Source organism: Sorex araneus, chromosome 2, assembly GCF_027595985.1.
Source record: "Sorex araneus isolate mSorAra2 chromosome 2, mSorAra2.pri, whole genome shotgun sequence".
Lineage (NCBI taxonomy): Eukaryota > Metazoa > Chordata > Mammalia > Eulipotyphla > Soricidae > Sorex > Sorex araneus.
Window position 1 is genome coordinate 342,667,236 of NC_073303.1, and position 23,470 is coordinate 342,690,705.

The following is a 23,470-nucleotide window of genomic DNA, read 5'->3' on the forward strand; positions in this document are numbered from 1 at the left end:
GTCCTGAGTCCAGTGCCTGGAGTAACCCTACAGCATTGCCAAAAGAAAAAGATTCACGCTTCTCTCTCAATTTTATTACTATCAAAAACCAAACAGGACCGGGTCCAAGTATGCATGTGACTACGATTGGTCAGTTACACTTTGTTGAAAGAAAAAGTTAAACCCTTCTCCTCCTTTTTTTTTTTTTGTAGTGGGGGCACACCTGTAGTTGCTCAGGGGTTATTCTGGGTAGTGTTCAGGGAATTATATGGGATGCCGATGATAGAACTCAGGTCGGGCGGGTGCAAAACAAGTAAGTGCCCTGCCACCTGTACTATCTCTCCATCCCCTAAAACTTTTTTCTTTTATAGCATCTTGCTAGACCAAGTCTAGCATGAAACTTTAAAAACTTTTTTTTTTATAAAATCTTTTTCTTTCCATAAAATCTTAAAAAAAAAACCCCACCCTTTTCGACCTCCAAGGATGAAAATTTCACAACGTATATTACTTGAGTAGGGACTACATCTTTAAATTAGGGAATGATTTAAAAAAAATTAATACCTAAAAAAACCTCCCCGCCTATGTTTGACAGGAGCCAGGAGAAAGGAGCTCCTGTTAGCAGGCAGGCCGCGGGCGACAGGTGGGCAGCCAGCTGTTGATGTCACAACCAGCGGCCGGCGCCACGCGCCGGTTGCCTTGGAGACGGCCTCGGAGCCCCGCCCCCGGCCCGCCCCGCCCCCGCCGCGCGCACGGCATCCTCCGGGCTTCGCTGACCCGCCGCGCCGGCTGCAGGCGGCGCAATGCCGAGGAAGAGCTGGCAGGGGCGGTGGGATCGCGGCGCGCCGTGAGCTTCGGGCTCGGCCCCGGTGCGGGCCGATGAGCTCGGCGTACCTAGGACGCCCCTCCCCGCCCGCCCTCGGCTCGCCCAGGCAGCTGCGGCCGGACGCCGGAGCCCGAGCACCGCGCAGGGCCAGCCCTGTTCCAGCACGCGCGGGGGCGGCCGCTGCCTCGGCGCCGCCGCTCTGGGGCTAAACGTGAGCGCGGGGCGGCGCGGGGCGGCGCGGGGCGGCGCGGGGCGGCGCGGGGGCGCGCGTGCAGGGGCGCGCGTGCAGGGGCCGGGCCAGGGGGGCGCGGGGCGCCAGGTGAGGGGAGGGCCTGGGCCGGAGGGCGGTCGCGGCGGGGCGGCTGCCCTCACCCTCGGGCCCCGGGGCGCCCGCTCCGGCCCGTCCCCGCCCGGCGTCGCCCCGAGGCCCGGCCCCGCGGGGGTCGCCGCGTCCCGGCGCTCGGCCCCGCCCCGCCCGGGCCCCGCCCCCTCGGCGGCGCGAGCCGCTTCCTGACGCGCCTCCCTTCCCCCTCCGGGTTCGCACAGGGAGCCGGGCCCGGGCTGCCGCCGCCGCTCCGGCCGCCGCCGCCGCCGCCGCCGCCATCGCTGCGCGCTCCGCCGCCCCGTCATGGCCGAGGAGCTCTCCGCGGCCACCCCGTACACCGAGGATGATTTCTACTGCCCCGTGTGCCAGGAGGTGCTCAAGACGCCCGTGCGGACCGCGGCCTGTCAGCACGTGTGAGTAGACGCGCCCTCCGCGCCGCGCGCCCAGCCGGGAGGGCGCTTTAGGCCCCGGACCCGCGGCCGGGGGCCCCGCGGGGCGCGGAGGGGCCCCCTCGGCGCGGGGTCTCCGGCTTCCTGGGGCGGGGCGCCCCGGGGTCCCCGCTGGGAGCTCCGGGCCCGCGGACACCCCTTTCCTTCCGCTGCGGGCCCGGGCGGCGTTGGCCGGGAACGTGGAGCCTTTTTGTCTCCTAGCAACCCGGGGGAAAGCTGCGGTGTCGAGTGTGCCGGGTCCCCCGTCGCTGTGGCGGCGCGCCCCTCTGGCGGAGCGGCCCGGGGCTCTCGCGATCCCCCTCCTCCTCCTCCCCCCCACCCCCCCAGCGCCTCGCCGCCCCTGCGGGCGCGCGGGGCTCGCGGCCGCCCGCTCGCTCCGCCCGGCTGCACCGCACGCCCCGGCCAGGGTTTCGTGGCGTTTCGGAGGCGGTTCTGGGATGGAATGATCGGCGTTTTTCTCCCCGTTGGAACGGGCAGGATTTCCGGGCACTGAGGTGATAGATTCCCTTTGTTTCACTCTGCGGCCCCGCGGCCGGGTGCGTGGCCAGGTGGGCGCGGGAGAGGGAGGCGGCCGCGGGGAGGGGAGACCCGGGCTAGGCTGCGGCGCGCTGCTGCGCGCTGGGGGTTGGGCCGGTCCCGGGGAAGCCCCTGGATGATTGACGGCTGCGGAGAGGGGAGCTGGGAGGAGCGGGTGTGTGAACGGGTCGCGCGCCCCAGACGCGCCTGCTTGCAGCCCGTGCCCGCCCCCCCCCCCCCAAACTTTGTGAGTAAACATCACAACTCCCAGGCCGCGTTCCGGATTTGCAAAAACCTTTCCTGCAGGGGTTGGCCTAGAAGTCTTGAGAAAAGTGCTGCGTGCTTCAAGGCAGATGGAGCAAGTTGGGGTTTTCCCCCTTTTTCTCATTAAAAAAATTGGTATCTTAGTTTACAACAGCATGAACATTGTTAATTTTGTAGCTGCAGGGCACTATACCCATGGGTATATTTTTCTCCTACTTTTTGGGCAGTGGGGGGAGAAGGTTCTATTTGTAAAGAATGGTTTGAACTTTGGGTGTCCAGTTCAGGTCTACTCTTACTCAGATCCCAGTCTTTACTGTCTGCCTACTCTTCTACTCTGTGGCTTTTAATGATAGAAGTTATGGTTCCACCACTAAAGCCTTGTTTCTCTCTCTCTCTCTCTCTCTCTTTTTTTTTTTTTTTTTTTTTGAGGGGCACACCAGTCAGTGCTCAGGGCTTATTCCTAGCTCCACCCTCAAGGGATTCCTCCTGGCTGGCCTAAGGGGAACATAATGGGGTGCCTGGAATCGAACCTGGGTTGGCTGTGCGGAAGGCATAGCATAGCCCTACCTGCTGTACTATCGCTCCAGCCCCGCCACTTAATTACTGTTTTTTTTTTTTTTTTCTTTTTGGGTCACACCCGGGGATGCTCAGGGGTTACTCCTGGCTCTGCATTCAGGAATCACTCCTGGCGGTGCTCAGGGGACCATATGGGATGCTGGGAATCAATCCTGGGTCGGCTGCATGCTAGGCAAACGCCCTACCCTCTGTGCTATCACTCCAGCCCCCAGTTAATTGGTTTTTAATTGAAGTGAAGGACAGTGTAAAGTTTGTTTGCTGCAACAAATGTAGATTGTTAGAAAAATATTCTGAGCGTTTTATGGCCCAGTATACATTTTAAACCTCTTATCGTCATTTAATTAATTTATTTTGATTTATTCTTTAATGTATTTGGGTTTGAAGCCACACCCAGTGTTGCTCAGGGATTACTTCTGGCTCTACATTCAGGAATTTACTTCTGACTATGCTCTGGGGACCGTCTAGTCCTGTCTATAACTCCTCCCTACAGGAAAATTTAAATCAGCCTTTGATTGACTTCAGGCAATGGAACAGTGAAAGGCGAGACCTTTCTCAAATTAACTCTTTCAAATTGTGTGTAGTCTGATTAGATTTGGAAAAAGTAAGATTATATTAGATTAGATTTATTTTGAGAAGGTGTCTGGAAGATGGCGCAGTGGGCAGACCACATGCTTTAAAAGCAAGAAGACTGACACCACGTGGTCCCTTAAAGCACTGAGGAATGTGACCCAAATGTCAAATTTCCAAAAATTTGAAGGACGGATTTTGTTGTTGATTTCTTTTCTCCAATACACAGTTGCTCTAAAGTTCTGAGCTGAACTTGAACTAAAGAATACAGAATGGGAAAAAGTTTTTTTTTTTTTTTTTTTTTGTAGAAGGTCTTGATTGAATTCTCCTAAATTTTCATTGTCCTTTCAAAGACTGCAGAATTACCCAGGGATTTCATTATCATTAGAATCACTTCATCTAAATAAAAATTTCTGTTTAATCTTCCTTATTTGGTTCAAAAAGCAGTTGAATTTTTCTTTTGTCAGGTATAAAATGATCCTTTCTTCATTATCGATTTAGAAGATATATCTAGAAAAAAATTAAAATTCTTTTATTGAGGCATCTTTGTTTAAAGTAATGTTAAAGTCATTTTTTTTTCCTTTTTTCTGCTTTTTGGGTCACACCTGACGATGCTTAGGGCTTACTCCTGGCTTGCCACTGGCGGTGCTCAGGGGACCACATGGGATGCTGGGAATCGAACACGAGCCGGCCGCTTACAAGGCAAACGCCCTACCTGCTGTGCTATCACTCCAGCCCCTAAAGTCATTATTTTATAGTTGCAGAGAACACCAATTCTTTACCAGTGCTTCAAGATTCTGCCATCATTAATCCATGTGAAAACTGATGTGAAAACTGAGAACTCACCTTAGCCATTAAAACACTAGATGTAACACTGAGTGAGTCTTTGGTCATAGGAGGCATTTCCTAGGTGAAATAGTTCATTCAGGGCAGAATTTGGTGCTCAGATTTGTTGAGGGAATAATATCCTGAGAGTAGATTTACAGTCATGTTCTGATGTGAGGGTGGATTAGTTACCCAGGATAGAGTGACTGCATGAATTACAATGTTGTGCTGAAAGGATGCGTGTAGTGGGGATGGAGTTTCAGAATAATTGGCAGCAATTGTGCTGTGTGAGACAGCTAGTTGAAGCTTTTTTCTGAAAGCCCAGGAGCACCGTCAGTAGTTTTGAACTGGGAAGCGGGAGGCATAATTTCAATTTTAGAAAGTTTATTTTAGTTTGCAGATTGCAGCTTCTTTCGTAGTTTTGAACTAGTGAAACAGACCTACATTGCTCTTTTAGAGAAGTGGGACTGAGCCACACTGATAATAGTGGGAGTGGTGAGAAAAGATACTAGGGTTTTAGAATGTACCAGCTTTTGGTTTATCTTGCATGCATATTCATCTCTTGGTGTTTCCTTCTAATTTTCAGAGGCTGAATTAAACCTCATTTCTTCTTTTTATGAGTGGTCAAGTAATTAACTTAGAAATAAACTTCCATCACAGTGAAAATTACATGTAAAGTTGATGCATTGCTAAAGTTAAAGATGGAAATCTAGGGGTCGTAGTGATAGTACAGCTGTATGCTTGCATACAGCCTGGGTTCAGTCCCTGGCACTGAGTATGGGTTCCTGAGCCCCTCCAGAAGTGATCCTGATCCCAGAACCAGGAGAGAGGGATGGAAGGGAGAGGGGGGAGGGATGAAAGGGAGAGGGAGAGGGAGAGGCCTGGAGGAAGGGAGGAGGGGAGGAGGTAAGGAGGGAGGGCGGAAGGAAGGAAGGAAGGAAGGAAATCTAACATGTTTAGACACATCTTTATGGAAGCATTTATTTATTTTTTCACCCCACCCCCCCAGCATTTATTTTTTTAATTTATTTTTTTAATATTTTTTTTCCTTTCTGGGTCACACCTGGCGATGCATAGGGGTCACTCCTGGCTCTGCACTTGGAATTACTCCTGGCGGTGCTCAAGGGACCATATGGGATGCTGGGAATTGAACCCAGGTCGGCCGCGTGCAAGGCAAACGCCCTACCTGCTATGCTATCGCTCCAGCCTCATTATGGAAGCATTTAAAAATGCGCTAATAGTTTTTACTTCTTACTCATAGCTTCATTATTTTTTATTTTTTTAGCTACTGTGATAACCAGATTTATAGTTTTTTACTAATTTGGTTTTTCAGATTTACTGTTTTTTGAGCTACACTATGGGGTACCCTATGGGATGCCAGGCATTGAACCCCAGTTGGCTGTGTGCAAGGCAAGCACCCTGCCTACTGAACTATCTCTCTGGCCCTTGCATTTTCAGTTTAATTTTTAAGTTTTGTTTCTGTGCTTGTGATCCAACCCAGGGCCTCACAATGCAAGGCAAGTGCTTTACCACTGAGCTGCATTCCCAGTCTAGCCTTTTCAGTTTTTTTTTTTTTTTTTTTTTTTGGTTTAAGGCCATTCCTGGCAGTACTTAAGGCCTCTCCTGGCTCTCTGCTTGGGGGTCACTCCCAATATTGTTCATTTGGTGTGGGAGACTGAACCGACGACACCTGTATGCATAACCTGTTTTTAAATCTTTAGCCGTCTTTCAAACCTCAGTTTATATTTCTTAGGACCTTGATTGGTATTTTGCTTTTTGAGCAATTGTGTTCTCAGTATTTTAAAATTTTCTTCTTTCCTATAAGTTTTGTTTTTATTTTATTTTTGGGTTTGTATTGCACCCAGTAGTGTTGGAGGTGGGTCTCTACTTCTGGATCTCTGCTCACGGAATACTCTCTGTGGTGCTTGGGGACCATGTGTCATCAGGGATCCCACCTAAGGTGCACCAGTTGAAGCTTGCACTCCAAATCCTTGAGTAATCTCCCAGCTGCTTGTTAAAATTTTGAAAGGCCGTAAGGGGTTCTGGCTGATTTATTAAATGAATGCTCTTTTTTTTTTTAAGTTTTAAGATTTCATTGAAATTCTCTTGATGGTTATTTATAAAATGGCACTTAAAAAAATGATAGTGACTGTGTGTATGGCTGTAGTGGTGGTAGAGGACTACCATCTTGGGGACTGTTGGGGTCATACCCTGTGGCACTTGAGTATGAAGAGCACGTGTGCTCAGTCTTTGTGAGTTACCTCCCTGGCCCCAAGAGATTGGCATATTTTCTTCCAGCCCTCCTGATGCATTTAAAAACATAGCATGTATTTTCAGGACTGCTGTTACTTAGGGATAGAGCACATGACTGCCCTTTGTGAGGTTTTGGGATTAATTGTGGGTACTGGAAAAAAGAAAATATAAATGGGATTTAGTGAACATTACATGACTTACTTTTTCATTCAGCAAGGTGTCCTATTCTGGTTTGTTAGCGTAGATACATCTACTAACTTTTGGGGGTTTTACATAGTGGTGATCAGGTTACTCCCCCTCAGTGCTCAGAGCAGTGCTGTGGGCTTGTTGTGTCAGGAATTGAACTTGGATCTGCTGCATGCACTAGCTTGTTGAGTTACCTCCCAGCACCATAGATCACTTGTTGTTTGCTTTTGGATCACACCTGGCAGTGCTCAGGGCTTAACTCCTGTTCTGCTCAGGGATCACTCCTGGTAGGGATCACAGGCCATATGGGGTGCCAGGGATCAAACCTGGGTTGGCTGTGTGCAGAGCAAACGTCTAGCTCACTGTTCTGTTGCTTCAGCTACCGTATCTTTCTTTCTTTAAGAAGATTCTGGTTTTCCTCTCCCCTAGGTAATTTAATACAGAAGAGTATAAAGAAATTGATTTTCATATTTCTATCACCTGGAGTTAATTTAACTTAGAATTATTAATAATGTAGGCGTTCCATTCTGAAGTCTGCATCCCTATTTGGTGTATGTAATTCCTTGAACTCCGTGGGGAAGTTCCCTTTTCTCTCTTTTCTATATTTTCTTTAGCCTGTAAGCAAAACTAGTTTAGATATTAGATGGCTCAATGGGCTGAACCCTTCAGTTTGTACCCCAAGTACTGTCAGATGTGTTTCTTCTGGAAAAAAAAAAAACCCTCTCCACCCCCCCTGTCAAAATTAATCTGCTTAAAAAAAATTTAGTGACCTAGTACAGTGGTAAGGCGTTTGCCTTGAATGCAGTTGACTTGGGTTTACTCCCTGGCACCTGATAGTGGTCCCTCTCTATACCGCCAGGAGTGATCTCTGAGCACAGAGCCAGGAGCAAGCACTGAGTGCTCCTGGGTGTTACCCAGAGAGAGAGCGTGAGAGAGACGGGGAGGGGAAAGGGGAGGGGGAGGAGGATGGAGATCTAGCAGGTAATATGCTCCTGGATGTTACAGAGAGGGGGGGGAGGGAGGGAGGGAGGGAGGGAAGGAGAGAGAGAGAGAGAGAGAGAGAGAGAGAGAGAGAGAGAGAGAGGAGAGGGAGAGAGAGGGAGAGGGAGAGGGAGAGGGAGAGAGAGAGAGAGAGAGAGAGAGAGGGAGAGAGAGAGAGAGAGAGAGAGAGAGAGAGAGAGAGAGAGGGAGAGGGAGAGAGAGGGAGAGGGAGAGAGAGAGAGGGAGAGAGGGGAGAGAGAGAGAGGGAGAGGGAGAGAGAGAGAGAGAGAGAGAGAGAGAGAGAGAGAGAGAGAGAGGGGAGAGAGAGAGAGGGAGAGGGAGAGAGAGAGAGAGGGGGAGAGAGAGAGAGAGAGAGAGAGAGAGAGAGAGAGAGAGAGAAAGAAAGAAGCAGGTAATATGCTTCCCTTCCACACAACTGACTGAAGTTCAACCCCCTCTCACTTGCATATGATCCTCTGCACACTGCGAGGAGAAACCCCCACGTACTGCTGGGCATGGCTTTAATCCCCACTGCCCCAGAAATGTTTATTTTGGATTGTTGTGGGGCTCCATATAGATGTTCTGACTCTGTTTGGGGTTCACTCCTGGCAGTGCTCAGGGGACAATGTAGTACCCAGGCTCCTGCATGCAAAGTTTTTCCTCCACTTGGTGAGCTATCTTTCTAGCCCTATTTTATTTAAAAATATGTACTTATATATTTAATATATTAATAGTAGTACATTCATATGGGGCTGGATCGATAGCACAGCGGGTAGGCCGACCAGGGTGCTGTTCCTCTGCCCCTCTCGGAGAACCTGGCAAGATACTGAGGGTATCTTCCCCGCATGGCAGAGCCTGGCAAAGCTACCCGTGGCGTATTGGATATGCCAAAAACAGTAACAAGTCTTGCAATGGAGACATTACTGGTGCCCGCTTGAGCAAATCGATGAGCAACGGGATGACAGTGTGATACAGTGATTCAAAATCTCAGAAGTGTAAACATGGAGTAAAAAGATTCCTTGTTCTTTTGTAATTTATCTTTCCCAAAATTTCCTTCTATGTATGACTATTGATTTCTTTGATACTGATTTATTTTTATTTTGGGCCGCATGTGGTAGTGGTTAGGGCTACTCCTAACCGGTCATTCCTTGGTGGTGCTCCAAGGAAAGCATCCCGGCTCAGTGGCAATCAGCTCAAGTGCTTTAGCCCTGTATTCTCTCTATCCCTTTTGTGGTATTGGTATTCTTTCAGACATTTTATGTTGATGTATAGGAGATAAATATTTTCTTTCTGCATCATGTTTTGAAATTACCTTTTTTTTTTTTTTTTTTTTTTTTTTGCTTTTTGGGTCACACCTGGCAGTGCACAGGGGTTACTCCTGGCTTTGCACTCAGGAATCACCTCTGGCGGTGCTCAGGGGACCATATGGGATGCTGGGAATCGAACTCAGTTTGGCCGAGTGCAAGGCAAACGCCGTACCTGCTGTGCTATCACTCTAGCCCCAAAATTACCTATTTTGGGGCTCTTTTTTTTTTTTTTTTTTTTTGGCACTGTAGCTTGAACCCATCTGTGTAAGGCAAGTGCTATCAATTGATCCACATCCAAGGCCCTCCTTATTTATTTATTCATTTATTCATTTATTTATTTATTTAACCTGAAACAGCTTTTTTTAAAGCAAAAAAAATTTTTTTAAATGAATCATCATGAGGTACAGTTACAAACTTACAAACTTTTGTGCTTACATTTCAGTCATACAATGATTGAGTACCCATCCCTCCACCAGTGCCCATTCTCCACCACCAGTGGTCCCAGGCATCCCTCCCCCCACTCCCTCCCCATCCTCCCACCCCACCCCGCCTCTGCGGCAGGGCATTCCCTTTTGCTCTCACTCCTTTTGGGTGTTGTGGTTTGCAATATAGGTACTGGAGTGGCCATCGTGTTCGGTCTATAGTCTGCTTAGAGCTCGCATCTCCAATCCCGAGTGCTTGGTGGTCCCTTCTCTATCTGAGCTGCCTTTTCCCCCAGCATGTGAGGCCAGCTTCCAAGCCGTGGAACAATCCTCCTGGTCCTTATCTCTACTATTCTTGGGTGTTAGTCTCCCATTCTGTTATCTCTACTATTCTTTTTTTTTTAAATTTTTTCTCTTTAATTATTTTTAGTTGAATCACAGTGGTACACAGTTGTTCATTACAAAGTTGGGTTTCAGTCATATAATGTTCCAACATCCATCCCTTCATCACTGTACATTCCCCACCACCAATGTCACCCCTGCCAATTCCCACCCCCACCTTGCCTCTATAGCAGGCACTCTCCTTCTCCCTCCCTCCTCCCTCCTTCTTCCCTCCCTCCCTCCCTCCCTCCCTCTCTCTCTCTCTCTCTCTCTCTCTCTCTCTCTCTCTCTCTTGCTCTCTCACTCTTTCTCTTGCGCTCTCTTTCTCACTCTCTTGCTCTCTCTCTCTCTCCTTTTGGGTATTAAAGTTTGCAATACAGATCCTGAAAAGTTATCCTTTACCTATTTTCAACACTCAGTTCCTGTCCAAAGTTATCATTTCCAACTATTATTAACATACTGGTCCCTTCTCTATCTTAATTCCCTCTACCCCACACACACTTGTGGCATTTTAATTTCTTGGGGGATGACACACCCTGAACTGACTACTTCCAGTTCTGTGCTGGGGAAGGAGGTTACTTCTTTGGTTTTCAGGGGATATTGGGGTGATGGGTATTGAAATGGGGTCAGTCTCATGCAAGGCAAGGGACTTAACCCTTGTACAGAAACTTAACCCTTGTACTATCTCTCCATCCCGTCTGCTCATAATATTAATAACAGATTGAGGCCTTGAGCAGTATATTTAAAAAGTGTTCTCAAGGTTCTCTAACACTTCCAGAGGGTTTTAGAGGTCAAAGTATTTTAAAATTCATATTAAGCACTACTTGTCTTTCTTCCCCTTTCTCAGTGTGCCAGTATCTCTACTATTCTTGGGTGTTAGTCTCCCATTCTGTTACTTTATATTCCACAAATGAGTGCAATCTTTCTATGACTGTCCCTTTCTCTCTCTCTCTTTTTTTTTTTTTTGGTTAAGCTTTTTGGGTCACACCCGGCAATACACGGGTTATTTCTGGTTCATGTACTCAGGAATTACTCCTGGCAGTGCTCGGGAGACCATATGGAATGCTGGGAATTGCGTGCAAGGCAAACGCTCTACCCACTGTGCTATCACTCCAGCCCCTGTCCCTCTCTTTCTTACTTATTTCACATGATACTTTCCATGTTGATCCACTTACACGCAAATTTCATGACTCCATCTTTTCTAACAGCTGCATAGTATTCCATTGTGTAGATGTGCCAAAGTTTCTTTAACCAGTCATCTGTTCTCAGGCACTTGGGTTTTTTCCAGATTCTGGCTACTATAAACAGTGCTGCAATGAACATACAAATGCAGATGTCATTTTGACTATCTTTTTTGCATTTCTGGGATATATTCCCAGAAGTGATATTGCTGGGTTCTCCCCCTCTTTTAAACACAAATAGCAGCACACTATCCTTACTGAAAATGTGAATATTTTACTATGTTTTCTCAGTATTTTGCCCAGGGAATATAAGAATAAAGACTAAAGTAATTATTGTAATAAAATTGTGTGGTTTGCGGGTTAAATTGAAGCGTTGAGGAGGAAAGTCTCCTGGTGGTGCGGGGTGGGACGGGAGGTGTGTGTGGGAGAGGGTGAAGCCTGGCGGGGCTCTGGGACCATGTGGAGGGGGATTGAGCTCCGAGTCTGCAAATGCAAGTCATGGGCTCCAACCTTGGAGCTATCTTCCTGGCCCTAAAAGCTTTTAAACATGACTGCTTCTGTAACCAATACAGAATGTATACATTTGGGATGTATACATTTGAGTGTACATCCTGACCCTCTTTTTCTCCCCTAGACTTGGTCTTTGAAAAAAAAGCGACATATAGGTGCTGTAGCGCTAGTACGGTGAGTAGAGTGCTTGTCTTACATGGGGCCCATCTGGGTCCCCTCCCCAGCACCCCACATACGGATCCCCAAGCCAGGAATGATCCCTGAGCTTCGGGCCAGGAGTAAACCCCGAGTGGCACTGGGTGTGGTCCCCTGACTGCTGTCACGTGACCTCCCTCTCCCCCCTACCGCCCAAATAATTTTCCCCGTATATTTTCTGTTAAGGACTATTTAAGGGGGTTTAGGGTCACATCTGACTTCTGAGACACTCTCCTGGCTCTCTAAGAGTCCACGCTGGCAGTGCTGGGCCACAGGTGGTGCTGGGGTTCGAAACGTCTTAGCCTCAGTGGCATCAAGGCAAATGTCTAAACCTTTCTTTATATTATCTCCGAGCCCTGCTCTTTTTTATTCTATTTTATTTTAGTTTTGGGAAACACCTAGCAGTGACTGGGGGAAGCCAGTGGTTCTGGCTCAGTTCTCAGCAGGTGCTCCCTGCGGGCAGTGAGACCTAACCTTGGATTCCCTCAGGCAAAGATGTGCTTAGCATTAGTGAACCTTCTCTTTTGGATTAGAACTGTTAATAAAATTTGCTATCACTTTTTTTCTCTGGCATTCTTCTTTAAGGGCTGGAGCGATAGCACAGCAGTTGGGCGTTTGCCTTTCACGCGGCCGACCCGAGTTCGATTCCTCTGCCCCTCTCGGAGAGCCCGGCAAGCTACTGAGAGTATCTAGTCCACGCGGCAGAGCCTGGCAAGCTACCCGTGCGTACTGGATATGCCAAAAACAGTAACAATAAGTCTCTCAATGAGAGACGTTACTGGTGCCCGCTCGAACAAATCGATGAGCAACGGGATGACAGTGACAGTGATTCGTTCTTTAAAGTACAATATCTTTTTGGGGGCCGGAGCGATAGCACAGCGGGTAGGGCGTTTGCCTTGCACGCGGCCGACCCGGGTTCGATCCCCGGCATCCCATATGGTCCCCCAAGCACCACCAGGAGTAATTCCTGAGTGCAAAGCCAGGAGTAACCCCTGAGCATCGCTGGGTGGGACCCAAAAAGCAAGCAAAAAAAAAAAAAAAAAGTACAATATCTTTTTTTGTCCTTCAGTTAAATTAAAATTATTTGGTTAATTTAAATAGTTATAAAGTTGCAATGTATAATTGCCCTTGCTTTTATTTCTACTTTATTTTTTCAAAGTATTCAGTGTGCATAAAAAAGTTTTCTATGTCTTAAGTGCCCAGCTGTTTTTCCCAAACCATTAGAATATTTGGCACGCACATATTAGGTACTTGAATTTCAGAAATTATTAATACTCTTTTTCAAGGAGTGTATCAAACCTGTTAGATGTAGGTATTCTCTCTCTCTCTTTTTTTTTTTTGGGGGGGGGGGTCACACCCGGTGATACTTAGGAGTTACTCCTGGCTCTACACTCAGGAATTACTCCTGGCAGTGCTCAGGGGACCATATGGGATGTTGGGAATCGAACCCGGGTCAGCCGCGTGTAAGGCAAACGCCCTTCCCGCTGTGCTATTGCTCCAGCCCCTCTATTCTGATTTTTAACTATATGTGTATGACTATGTATGTGGTTATCTTTATAAAAATAAAAATGCAGTTTGCTCATTTTTGTGTGTTTGCTTAGGCAGTATTGTGTCAGGTGATACTAGCTTTTCCATAGCGTAGTTTCCATCTTCTGAGCTATATTCATTCTTCTGTTTGTTTTTATTTTTGGGCCACACCCAGCATTGCTCAGGGCTTCCTCTGGCTCTGTGCCCAGAGATCACTCCTGGTGGTACTGAAGGGACCATATCTAGTGTCTGGCATTAAACTAGGTTAGGCTACGTGCAGCCTAGGTTTCATCCTTTCCTTATTTCCCTCCCTCATACTTTTTTTTCTTCAGTCCGTATGGTCTACTGGAACTCTTTCATTAAGATACTTTGAACTTCTACTTACTTTGCTTTTTGAGGGGTGGGGTGTAACTTGCTTCTCTTATTTTTGGGATACAACCCAGTGATGCTCAGGGGTAACTCCTGGCTCTGCAGTCAGGAATTACTCCTGATGGGGCTCAGGGGACCATATGGGGTGCGGGGGGCTGAACTTGAGTCAGCCGCGTGCGAGGCAAGTACCCTGCCCACTATACTATCTCTCTAGTCTCAACATGGACCTATCTTTGCTTTGTCAAACTCGTTACTCAGTATTCTTAAGCTTAATTAACATGGACACTTTTTATTCAGTTTTCCAGTAGTTTTCAACTTGGTTATAGTCATCATCATCATCATCATCATCATCATCATCATCATCATCATCATCATTGTTATTTTGGTTAAAACGACCTGCTAGGGCTCTTTTAAGTCCTTGTTTTCCCTTGAGCCGGTATCTCAACCTTTTGAGCTCTTGCTCGTCTTGGTTTCTTTGCTTGCTTATTCCCACTCTAGAGAAGCCTGAGTTCTCTCTTGAGCACATACTTACTTACCCTTTTTTTCCTCTTCTCTTTTTTCTTCTTTTTGTTATTTTTGGGCCACACCTGGTGGTGGTCGGAGGTTACTGACTCTGAACTCCGGAATCACTCTGACCCTATAGGGATGGTTGGTGGGGGTTGGGCCTGGGTCGGCTGTGTATATAAGACAAGCTCCCTGCCTGCTGTACTATCACTCTGGCTCCCATCTCCTCTCACGTTTAGCAGATTCTTGGTCAGTACCTATTTCACTAAAAAAGTTAAGAAAAAATGACCTGTCAATCTTATTCTATAAGTAATAATCAAAAAAATTTTTCTGTAAGACTTATGTATGTATGTATGGGGTGAGGTCGGGGGGCACATTCATCAATACTCAGCTCGGCTTTTATGGCCAGGCAGTGGGGGACTTGATTGTGTGGTTCACTGCTTGGACCATGCTGCTGCCTCTCAGGACCATAACCAGTGGTGCTGGAGAACTGTGATGCTGGAGATGCACCTCTGGGCGTTATACATGCCAGATGCATGCTCTCTCCCTATGAGCCATATCTCATTCCCTGTTTTTTTTTTTTTTTTTTTTTTTTTTTTTTTTTTATGCCAGGTAAATAGCTTATAGGGGTGAAGTTCTGCCTGCTTGAGCCTTGGTTTCTGTGTTCTTTGAGCACTGGCTATCCCAAGCGGGTCAGAGCCTCTAAGCACTGCCAGTTTAGCCATAAATATAAATAAAACCCCAAAATATAAATAAAAATTCTAAGCTTATTTTATTTTCTCCTTAAGCAGGTGAGTGTAATCTATTTATTTGTTATTTATTAGAAATTTTAGAAAATCTAGAATTCCACTATTTTTGATTGAGGTAACACTAGATTTTAAGACTAAAAATGCTAAGATACTTTAGGGGTTTAGTAGTTCATTTTTTTAAATTAGTTTTTAGATAAAAAGGCATCTATCTTATTTACTTTTTTGGATCCCTGTTTATAGAGAGTAGTTTTGGTTTGTTTTGTTTTGGGGTCACACCCGGCAGTGTTCAGGGCTTACTCCTACTGGGGCCTGGGGATCATATGTGGTTCTGGGGATTGAACCCGGGTTGACCGTATACAAGGCAGGCGCCCTGCCTTCTGTAGGTTCAGTTCTCTGTGATGAATTTTTAGTGTTAAATTAATGGTCTATTGGTAATTACTTCTAATGCTGTTCTAGTGATACTTGTATTTATGGAGCATTTCCCTTTATGTCACAAATACCACAGTATTATACTGTATTACTATATCAGCAAACATTTCTATTAACTATACTTTTTATTTTATGAATGAGAAAGCTGATCTTTTTTGAAATTGATTTTAAAAGTTAAAGTGATTTGGTTGTGGGTTTTTTTTTCCTTTTTGGATCACAGCCGGCGATACTCGGGCAACTCCTGGCTCTGCACTCAGAAATTACTCCTAGCAGAATGCCCGAGATCAAACCTGGGTCAGCCAGTGCAAGGCAAATGCCCTATCACTCCAGCCCCAAAAGTGTTTTTTGTGCTTGATTGATAGATAGGAGTACCAGATTCTATGATGTTACTAAACTGCTTTATAATACAACTCAGCCTAAAAAAAAAATAATACAACTCAGCCTAATCGCTGAAATGATTGATGCGTAAGTTTATAGGGATTTGGGATAAATACTTTAAAGATCCTAGATATAGACCACTTATTTATCTGGTTGTGTGTGTGTGTGCGCACACGTGTGTTTAAAAAAAATAGTTTTTTATTGAAACTTAAAAAGATAAGAGGGGAGAGAAAGGGAGAACTGTCTGTTCAAGGGGGAACAGTCTTCTCTAGAGTGGAAACAAAATGCAAACAAAGAAACCGACAAGCAAGATTCACCAGCTCGAAAAGCAAGGCTTATATGTTTTTTCTAGAAGGAAAGTTATTGTTTGGATTAGGAGGAAAGAAAGATGTAGTGAATTTATTTCCAATAAAAATGTTAGTTACAGGGTTGGGGATTGTATGGGGTAAGGTTCTTGCATTGTCCACTGCTGACCTGGGTTCAGTTCCTGGCACTGTGTATTGTCTCCCAACCCCAGTAAGCCCTGAGCACAGCTGAGTGTGGCTTTAAACCAAGGGGAGGGAGTTGCTTTTGATGTTACAGATGTTGAGAGCTTGAAGGAAAATTCATAGACATTTCTCAAATTATGTTTCATAATACATTATTGTGGGAAGCTTAACCACATATGTTTGAGCACCCTTATATTTTTCTTGGCAGGAAAATCTTCCTAGCTTTGTTCGTCCTGGAATTTCCCAAATCAGTTTGCATGCTCCTCTATTGTAGACCTGTTCATATCTATTTTTTGTTTTTGGCTTGCACCTGGCCGTGCTTAGGGCTTACTTCTGGCTCTGCTCAGAGATCAGATCACTCTTGCTGGGCTTGGGGGACTATATGAAGTGCCAGGGATCAGAGAGCCTCGTGTAAAGGCTTTCCTACCAGCTGAACTATGGCTCTGGCCCTGTAAACCTGTTCATGTCTTATGGAACATCGTTATATCAATTTGAGACAAAGCCAATGTCTGTTGGGAAATGTTAAATATGTTGACTGAGATTACACAGCCAGCGCCACCAGGGAGATAGCTCAAAGGACTGGATGTCATGCCAGCATGCCCAGGGTGTGGGCTGGTGGGGGCTCTGGAGGGGCAGGTTCAGCCCCCAGCAAGCACTGCATGCCCTTGCCCCTCTCCAAGGAAAACAAAAGTATTACAGAGCTACTAAATAATAGGATACAAAGTAATAAGTTATTATGATCGTTTTTTTCCTTTGTACTGTGCTTCCTCTGATGTTTTATAATAACATTCATTTTGTTCTTTGTTCAAATCCAGTGGTGCTGGTGGCTATCCCCTGGCTCCCTTAGAACTTTATGTAGTTCTAAGGGGACTGTATAACGTGGGCCAGGGATCAAAGCCAGGCCTCCCGCAGGCAAATAGAACCTAACCTATCCACCTATTTGCAGTTCCAATTTTTATATTATTTTAAGTTAATATATTTTGAGGGGGAGTGATGGTCACACCCAGTGGTGCTCGGGGCTTGCTCCTGGCTTTGCGCTCAGGGATCACTCCTGGTGGGTTCAGGAACCTAACGAGGTGTTAGGGATTGAACCCAGGCTTTGCAAGGCAAGTACCCTGCATCACTCTGGATCCTGTATATTTGTTTGCTTTGGGGCCACACCTGGTAGTGCTCAGGGGTTACTCCTGGCTCTGCACTCAGAAATCAACTCCTGGCAAGCTCAGGAGATCATATGGGATGCTGAGGATTGAACCTGGGCTGGCTGCGTGCAAGGCAAACGCCCTGTCTGCTGCACTGTTGTCAGCCCAGGCTCCTGTATTATTTAAAAAATTGTAAAACAGGCTGCAACTACAGTATGGGATTAAGGTGCTTGCATGCACGCAGCAGCAGACCACAGTTTAATTTCTGGCAGCCCCTGAGCACTACTGGGTCCCAGTCCGCCAACCCCCAGTTGTAAAACAGACTTCAGTATATAGTTTTTTGTGTACTGATCTAGTACATTTAGTTTAATACTCAGAAAAATATTTATTTCTTGAACTTGAGATTTATGTTTTAAAGGACAGCCTAATTAGCCTGAATATATGACCATAACCAGTTATGTTTAATCATAGAAGTTGAGTACTTTTTTCTTTGTTGTAAACTAGTACTTCTAGTTAACATGTCACAAATATTTGGTTTAGTTTTTGTAGAAAATGTTTCCTGACTGCAATGAGAGAGAGCGGAATACATTGTCCCCTCTGTCGTGGAAATGTGACTAGAAGAGAGAGAGCATGTCCTGAACGGGCCCTAGACCTTGAAAATATCATGAGGAAGTTTTCTGGTAGCTGCAGATGCTGTGCAAAACAGGTAGAGTAAATGTGACATAGCTCTTTTATGAAAGTCAAGTTTCAGGGGAATCTGAAATTCCTTGCATTTTCTTGCTGTTAATTTGAAGAGAATTATTATTTTGTTTCAGAATTGGTTTAAGAAAGGGGAGAAAAAGGTCAAAGGTCCATTGTGAGTGTGTGCCTTGCATTTGTGAGGCCTTAAGTTCTGTTCCCAACACCACAAAAAAGCATAAAACTGGCTATAGATCTAACTAAATTATAAGACAGAAACTAAAAGATAACAAGAGATCTGAACTTTTCTCATGGTATTTTTCTCAAAGTAATCTCTAATATAGATTCAGTGAGAAAGGGGAAAATGTATTAATCTGGGAACCTTTTAAAAGGTTTTTCTAACTCTAACTCTTTTTAATTCTGCATTGGTTAAAGAAAAAAATCTACAAGGGCTGGATGATGTGGCGCAGTGGTAGACTAGCTGCATTGCATTTGTTCCTGGTACCACCAAAAAAAAAAATTCTCAAGACCATAAAACAGTCTCTTGGTTTTATTTTCTTCTGTCAGTAGTATTGTTTCAAGTTTAAAATTATTTAACAGTTTTTACAGTTTGTGGACAAGTGGACTTTTCTCTATTGTCTCTACATTAATGGATAGAAATTTATTACCGGTTTGTAGTTTTTATTTAAAAATGAAATTATTTACTCTTAAAAATTTTAAATAGTTCTTAGTTATCTATTTAATATCTTATTGACAATATAGCAAATTTTAGAAGTTTTAAAAGTCATTGCATTTTAATAATTTGCAGATTAAATTCTATCGCATGAGACATCATTACAAATCTTGTAAGAAGTATCAAGATGAATATGGTGTTTCTTCTATTATTCCAAACTTTAAGATCTCTCAAGATTCAGTAGGGAGCAGGTAAGCAATATTTATTCTTTAAAAAAGAATATTTGTAGTTGAAATAGCAATTGTGGTTTTTGTGGGATGTGTGTGTTGACTTTAGTTGCCAGATTTTCATTTCATGTAAATTATGTGTGTTAAAGTTGCCGGATACTTGTTTCATGCAGATTGCATCTGAGAGATCAACTTCATAATTAAACTTACATTATTTAAAAGTTAATCTAGGTTAACTCCTGGAGTGATCATCCAGCTGTCAACCCAGAGCACTTCCCCCCACCCCCGTGACCAGAAATAAATAATAAAAAAATAATTAAAGTTATTCTAAACAGCACCTTTGAACAAAAAAGTTGAAGACTTTTTTAAATTGAATTTTGGCAACAAAGCTATTTGAAGGTAGGAAAGCTTCAATAATGAAAAATTGAATGACGAGTTAAGAGACTGGAGAGATAGTATAGCAGGTAGGATGCTTATTTCTTGCATGTGATGGACCTGGTTTGATTGACAGCACCCATATGGTCTGCCATGCCTGCTGAAGTGATACCTGAGCACACAGCCAGCAGTAACCCCTGAGTGCCACTGGTATGGGTCCTGTCTGCTGCTGCTCCCCCATGTGTTTTATGCAGAAGAAAGGCACAAAGATGCAGATGTGGTTTAAAAAATGGTGATATGATGAGGCTGAAGTGATAGTATGGCTGGTAAGGCACTTTCTCAGCTTGCAGCCTACCTGGACTTATGATCCTTGATACCCCATATAGTCTGCTGACCCCTTCCGGGAATGATCCCTGAGCACGGAGCCAGCAGTGAGACCTGAACACGGCTGGACACCAAAACTAATAAAAATATAAAAGTAGTGACATGACACTTAAGTAACCCAAAAGTAGGATGTTTTCTGTACCTTAAAGTGTTTAGTTAGCCCCAATCTATTTGAACTCCATATTCCCCATTTTTTTAATAGTATTTCATTTCATGTGTTGTTGATTTTCAGTAATTCACCCCTCTTAAACTCTGATACTGTAATCAGACTTCTTCCCTACTAACTTGAAACTGCTATTTCTACTACTTTTTTGATAGCCTCGTCTGCAGAATGCTGTTAGACTTTTTTCAGTCTAAAATACAATAATGTATTTTATATTAATAAAATATGATATTACTCACCCTGTGGTGCTCAGTGCTCAGCTACTGGCTCTGCTCAGGGATCACTTCTGTTGGGGCTTGGAAGACTACGTGGGGTGCAGGGATTGAACCCAGGTTGACCCCATGCAAGGCAAGTACCTTACCTGCTTGTACTGTCTCTCCAGCCCTGCTTTTAGGCTTTCATTTTGGATAGAATTTGGTCACTCCACCTTGTTGTGTTAAAGTCCTTTGGGCTTTCATTTTTGTAATTTCATTATTATTATATTGCAATAATTCATTCTTATTATTACTATTCTGCTTTTTTTCTTGTAGTGGGGGACTTTGGGTCACACCCGGCGATGCACAGGGGTTAATCCTGGCTCATGCATTCAGGAATTACTCCTGGCGGTGCTGGGGGGACCATATGGGATGCTGGGAATCGAACCCGGGTTGGCTGCGTGCAAGGCAAACGCCCTACCCACTGTGCTATTGCTCTAGCCCCTATTCTGTTTGTTTTAGGGCCAGGGATCACACCTGGTGGGGCTCGGGGAACCATTATGTGTTGCTGCGGTTGACAACATGCAAGATGCAAGTACTCTTAACTTGCTGTACTATTGCTCCAGCTTTTGAGTGTTTTTTAAAAACTAGATGATATGTGGGCTGGAGCGATAGCACAGCAGTTGGGCCTTTGCCTTTCACGTGGCCAACCCGAGTTTGATTCCTCTGCCCCTCTCGGAGAGCCCGGCAAGCTACCGAGAGTATCGAGCCCGAGCGGCAGAGCCTGGCAAGCTACCCGTGGCGTATTGGATATGCCAAAAACAGTAACAATAAGTCTCTCAATGAGAGACGTTACTGGTGCCCACTCGAACAAATCGATGAGCAATGGGATGACAGATGATATATGAAAGGATATTGATTGAATGCTTCAATATTCAAGCTTTTCACAGTTTACTCATGTTAATTTGTGCTTTTTTGGTTAATGACCAGATTTTTTTTTAATTTATTTTATTGAATCACCATGTGGAAAGTTACAAAGTTCTCAGGCTTATGTCTCAGTTATACAATGATCAAACACCCATCCCTTCACCAGTGCCCATATTCCACCACCAAAAAAAAAACCCAGTACACCTCCCACCCCCCCATCCCCCACCCCCACCTGCATAACTGATAAAATTCACTTCATTTTCTCTTTATCTTGATTACATTCCATATTTCAACTCAAAACTCACTATTGTTGTTGGGGTTTCAACACTGAACTCACTATTCTTCTTGGAGTTTATCCCCCAAAAATACGGCCCTATTGACAAGGAAACATTTGATAATTAGTTCTCCACTAATGAGAATGAAGAGGTAAAAGGTCGAGCGGCCGTGGTAGCGGCTGCGCGGTTTAGGATTTCTGTGTTTTAGTAATTAAGTACATGGAGATTTAAGTGGGAATTTTCATCATTTCCCTTCCCAGGGCAGCATAAAGCAAAAGCTTAGTTCACGGTCTGGGGACATGGTTGTGAGCACTTGCTGGGTTCAGGAGTAATCTAGGTGGCTCTGGATGTTGGCGGTTCAGCAGCAGTGTGGCCGTACAAACGCATGGCCACCCGGTTCGAATCCCGGCGCAGCGCCCAGATGTTTGTTTTAGATATGCCTTTTCCCTTTCTGTTCTCAGATCCTTCTAATCATAGACGTCCATTGATTCCTGATAGCAATCCTGATCGGTACTTTTCTTCTATCCCTGTTGTCTTTCCCAAGCCATTTGTAATCTCTTAGTTGATGGTCTTCTTCCAAGCTCTCGTACACACTGATGCCAACGTGGCATTTCAGAAGGGCCATTCTTCTCTCTTCCACCCTTCTGTGTTTGTAGTTTCCTCCTTATTCCCTGTCATTGGCCTCTCATGCTCCTGTAGCAGTGTGTCTCATCCTGAATTCCATGGACAAGGACTTTGTGAATGACCAAAACTGCCATTCTTGCTTTTGTTAGTTTTTCTGGAGTATGTCTAGATTCTCAATTGGGTCCGTGATCTAAAAATCCAACAGCTAGCTTGAGTTAGGACAAAAGATCTTTATTCCAAATCCCTTTCTGATTTGGCATTTGCGGTCCCATTCTCCCCCCTCCCCCCAATCCCTTTTCTCTCTTGACTGTTGGTTATTTTTGTTTGTTTGGTTTTGAGCCACTACCACAGTGATGCTCAGATGTTACTTCTGGGCCTGAACTGAGAATCACTCCTGGCAGCACTTGGGGGACCATATGAGAAGCGAGGGGTCACCTCAGGTTGTAAGGAAGCAAGCTCCGTGTCCCCAATATGGTCTCTCCAGCCCTTGACTATCTGTTATTGCATTTTCTACCTCAGCTATGTTGAATTATTGCGTCATCATATCAAATGGTGTGTCATTGCCATAATTAAGATGCAGTATAACCTAGTGGTTAAAAACGAAGCCTTGGAGCCAGACTGCCTTATCCGTCACTTCCTAATTGTGACTGTGGCAAGAAACTGCATTTCAATTTTTTCATCTATTAAAGTATGGGAGGTGGTGTAATCATATCATCGATTCGGGAATCAATAAGTAGTTTAATATAGTAAAGTATATAACTTGGTTGGTAAATATTATCATCATCATAAATCACTCTGTACTTTTACCAGTAGCATATCTTTTCTCCCATACGTTTGCCAACTGGTGGGCCTTTTTCTTTTCTTTGAAGAGTTAGACCAAGTATTAATTACTCTGTGTGAGATCTTCAATAATAACGAATGTTTTTTCTGGGCAGAACTATTCTTTGTCCCCTCACTAGAACTTTGCATATTATTTTGTCTTTTTTTCCTCTATAGTGGACCTCTAGTCTTCCTCAGTTTTGTCTATTGTGATGTTGTAATTGCAGTAGGCAAATAGTTTGTGAATTTTTAGTAAGGAATTGATAAAGGAAGGAAAAGATTTATTTATTTAAAGATGGGGGCTGAGCTGTTCACTCAAAGAGGTGGAGCATGTTTTACACATACAAGATCCAGAGTCGTGCAAGGAATGGTCCTTGCAGCTCCATCACCAGGTAGCCTTGGTAACCCCCGAGCACTGCCAGCACCAGTAGCATCTCATCTGCCTGGTTCACATGCTGGTAGAGGCTTCTGGACACCCAGCATTTCTAGGAAACCCCCTATTTTTAAAAAAAATCATAGAAAAATGAAGATATAAAATCATTGTATATACAGGATATTGGGAGCAAATACTGTCATACCACAATGCATGGTGTGATAGTATACTTGGATTGTCAGTTTGAGGAATATTTTGTAGAGGACTCTTTGCAAAGAATATTGGGTATACAGTGTGGGTAGGGTACACGAAATCACAAGGAACCAGTCGGTACCCTCTGAAAACAGGTGGGGGAGAAACTAGATACCAGAACTCAGAGAAAAAAACCTGTGATGAGGGCATAGAGGAAGGGTATAGCCTTTCAAGACTGTCATG

At 44.9% G+C, this 23,470-nt stretch overlaps 1 protein-coding gene across 2 annotated transcripts in view; it reads left to right on the plus strand.

The window, feature by feature from the left end:
• Nucleotides 1-735: 735 nt before the first annotated feature.
• Nucleotides 736-23,470, plus strand: part of RNF138 (ring finger protein 138) — a 41,226-nt gene continuing 18,491 nt past the window's right edge. The window contains exons 1-4 of one of the 2 annotated variants that reach the window (XM_055129359.1): nt 736-1,013; nt 1,349-1,540; nt 17,864-18,029; nt 18,810-18,925. In XM_055129359.1, the coding sequence (XP_054985334.1) occupies nt 1,431-1,540; nt 17,864-18,029; nt 18,810-18,925 (392 nt within the window). In that variant the 5' untranslated portion in view covers nt 736-1,013; nt 1,349-1,430. The remainder of the gene's footprint in view (nt 1,014-1,348; nt 1,541-17,863; nt 18,030-18,809; nt 18,926-23,470) is intronic. The other variant, XM_055129360.1, reaches the window with a different exon arrangement.